The sequence below is a fragment of the Physeter macrocephalus genome, chromosome 21 (assembly GCF_002837175.3).
Source record: "Physeter macrocephalus isolate SW-GA chromosome 21, ASM283717v5, whole genome shotgun sequence".
Classification (NCBI taxonomy): Eukaryota; Metazoa; Chordata; class Mammalia; order Artiodactyla; family Physeteridae; genus Physeter; species Physeter macrocephalus.
The window spans coordinates 33,502,288-33,505,755 of NC_041234.1; the positions used below are offsets into that span (position 1 = coordinate 33,502,288).

General features: G+C 37.5%; 1 protein-coding gene across 3 annotated transcripts in view; it reads right to left on the minus strand.

The window, feature by feature from the left end:
• Positions 1-3,468, minus strand: part of IQSEC2 (IQ motif and Sec7 domain ArfGEF 2) — a 77,452-nt gene that overhangs the window by 36,904 nt on the left and 37,080 nt on the right. Inside the window, exon 3 of one of the 3 annotated variants that reach the window (XM_055081838.1) lies at positions 3,249-3,344. The exons of the other annotated variants lie outside the window; for them this stretch is intronic. Coding sequence (XP_054937813.1) covers positions 3,249-3,344 — 96 coding nt within the window. The remainder of the gene's footprint in view (positions 1-3,248; positions 3,345-3,468) is intronic. 3 annotated transcript variants of the gene reach the window in all.

Below are 3,468 nucleotides of genomic sequence, written 5' to 3' on the forward strand. Positions count from 1 at the left end.
TGCTGCGCAACGGGAGAGGCCACAACAGTGAGAGGCCCGCGTACAGCCAAAAGAAAAAAAAAAAAAAAAAAATTAGTACTTCGTTGTTGTTTTAGTTACATTTAGCTATTTGTAAGGTTGAACATCCTTTCTCATTCATTAGCTGTCTACTTCTTCTCTGAATTGTCAAATCACGTTATTTCTCCACTTTAAATGGGTTGGGCACCTTTTTCTTATTGATTTCCAGGAGATGATATAGACAGAGATATTAACCTTTGCCTGATGACTATGTAGCAAATACCTTCTTCTAGCCTGTTGTTTCTGTTTTAACTTTGTGTATAGCATCTTTCCCCACACAGAAGTTCTTAACTTTAACATAGTTGAAATTATTGCTCTTTACTTTATGGCTCCTGAGTTTTTTTTTTTTTTTTTTTTTTGTGGTATGGGGGCCTCCCTCTGTTGTGGCCTCTCCCTCCGGACGCGCAGGCTCAGCGGCCATGGCTCACGGGCCCAGCCGCTCCGCGGCATGTGGGATCCTCCCAGACCGGGGCACGAACCCGGTTCCCCTGCATCGGCAGGCGGACGCGCAACCACTGCGCCACCAGGGAAGCCCGGCTCCTGAGTTCTTAAACCCTGATCAGAAAGGCTTCTCCACCCTGTTATAAAAATATTCTGGATTTTCCGCTGGTACTTTTACAGCTTTATTTTTTGCATTTGTTTTTGTACAAGGTAGGGATTTAACTTGACTTTTTCCCAAATGGTAGCTAATAGTCCCATCCTATTTACTGACTTCCCACTGATTTGAAATGCATTCTTTGTCACAAATTAAATTCCCATATGAATATATGGGTTTGTCTCTAAATTCTCTATTTTGTTCCATTTATGTATTCCTCTATTTCTGTGATGATATAATATTTGTAATTTCTGTAGATTTATGGTAAGTTGTTATATCTAACGGGGCAAGACCCCCCTCATTGTTCTTTTTCAAAATTTTCTTAGTAATTCATGGGCATTTACTCTTCCAAATGAACTTTAAAATCCAATTGCACAATTCCCAAAGAAAATACCACTGAAATTTTAATGAGAAATACATTGAACCTTTTGATCAAATTGGGGGGAAAATGTCATTTTAAACCATACTGAATTCTTCCCATCCAAGAATAGGATATGACTCTTGATTTATTCAAGTCTTATAGCCTTTGACGAAATTTTAGTTTTCTACAGAGAAGTATTTTAAATTTCTTATAAATTCGTAGGAATTTTATCTTTTTTTTTTTTGCTATTGTGAATGGGAATCTTTTTCTATTATGTCTTCTAATTAGTTATTGACGGTATTCAGAGAAGCTGATGGTTTGGGTGTATGTTTATCTTGTATCTACCCATCTCACTGAATTTTATTAGTTCTAATAATTTTTCCTTTTATTCTCTTTGATTATCTAAGTAGACAACCATATCATCTTCAAATAATGCTAATTCTGACTCTTTATTTCTGATATTTATACCACTTATTTCTTTTTTTAATCCCAATGATTAAAACTTCCAGAAAAACACTGATTAGTGACAGTGATAGTAGTCATCCTTATTTTGTTCCCAAATTGAATGGAAATGTATCTAGCACTTCATTGTTACATTTGATGATTGTTTTTGGTTTCTGATAAAAATTCTTTCCAAGTTAAGGAGGTTTTCATTCATTCCTAGCTTACTGTACTAGTTATCTATTGCTGTTTAACAAAGTACCCCAATGCAGCAAGAGATAACTAAGGCACTAAGGGTTTTTAAATCAAGAATGGATGTGTGATTTTGTCAGATTATTTTTTCAGCATTTATGGAGATAGAATAAAAAGATTATATAACTATTAGTATAATCAATTACAATAACAGCTTTCCTAATGTTGAACAATCCCTGCACTCCTGGGACAAACCTTCACTTGTCACGATACAGTCTTCTTTTAATACACTGATGGATTCAGTTGGAGAATCTGTAATTTAGAACATGTGTTGCTCTATTAATATGTGAGGTTAGGCTATAGTTTTCCTTTTTTTTGTCTAAACCTGTCCAGTGATACCAGCCTTCTAGAATGAACTAGGAAGCTGCCCGTCTTTTCCTATTAGTTGATCTTTCAAGATTGGATAGAACTTCCATGATACCTGAACTTCCATAATACCAGCTGGGCCTGGTACCATTTCTGAGGAGAAAACTTTGACCATCTTTTAAACTTCTTCTATACTGTTCTATTCTATTCAGGTTTTCTGCCACTCCTTAAGTGATTTTGGTAATTTATATTTTCCTAGAAAACCACCCATCTCATCTAGATTTTCACATTTATTGGTATAAAATTACACAAAGCATTTTCTTATGACTTTTTCATATCCTCTGAATCTGTGGTTAAATCCCCTTCGTCATACCTTATTTTATTTATGTTTTCTTGCCTTTTTCTCAATCATAACTGCCAGAGGAGGGTCTGTCTAGTTTGTTGGTCTTTTCAAAAAACACCTCTTAGCTTATCAAACCTTTTGTTTTCTATTTCATTAACTTCTGGTTTTATATATAGTAATTACTTGATTCTGCTTTCTTTTGGTTGTTCTTTTTCTAGAATTTTCTAGACTCTTGATCAGAATAATTAGTTCATTTAAACTGTCTTGTTCTCTAATAAAAGCATTTAAGACTAGAAACTTTCTTCTGGGAACCCCCATGGTCATATCCCATAGGTTTTGATCTATGATATTCTCAGTTGACATTTATTCTAAATAGTCCATAAATTCCATTCTTATTTCCTCTTTAACACAAGTATTTTTAAACTTTCAAATGGACCTAGCCTTTTTGCCATTGCTATTAATATTTTATTTCATTGCATTATAATCAGAAAACGTACAATGCGTTTTCAAATTAACTTGGAAATAATCTCCTTCCCCAAAAGTATAAGCAGATTGTTCTCTCTGTCTAAACACCCTTCCCCATCCTATCCAACTGACAAACTCTTACTCACCCTAGAAAACAGCTCAAATGTTACATATTCTAGGACCAACCACTCCCACTTCGGGGGGAAGGTACCTAGAGAAGGATTTTAAAGGAAGGACAAGCTACAAAGAGGCTGTGAACGTCCTCTTTGGTCTCCTGGCCTGGTCCCCCAGTCACTCTCCTCACACGCTCAGACACCCATTCCACAGTCACTCCAGAGACTAGAGGGAGATGGGGGAGGGGCTGGCAATGATACTGATATTTGTCTGGAGGGGTGAGGGATTGGGGGAGGGGTGGGTCTAGCTCTTACCTGCTCTCTGCCAGCCTGCCTGAGGGGGTAAGCTTCATGGAGTCAAGGACCTGAGTAGGACAGCAATACTGGTGTAGAGTATGAGACGCTGTGGACCTGAGAGACAGCAAGAGACAGAGAGAGAAAGAGAGACAGAGAGAGAGACAGGGAGGGAGGGGAGAGGCAGGGTGGGGAATGGGGACAAGGAGGTGAAAGTGAGTGGGGTAGGGGAAAGGGGAAG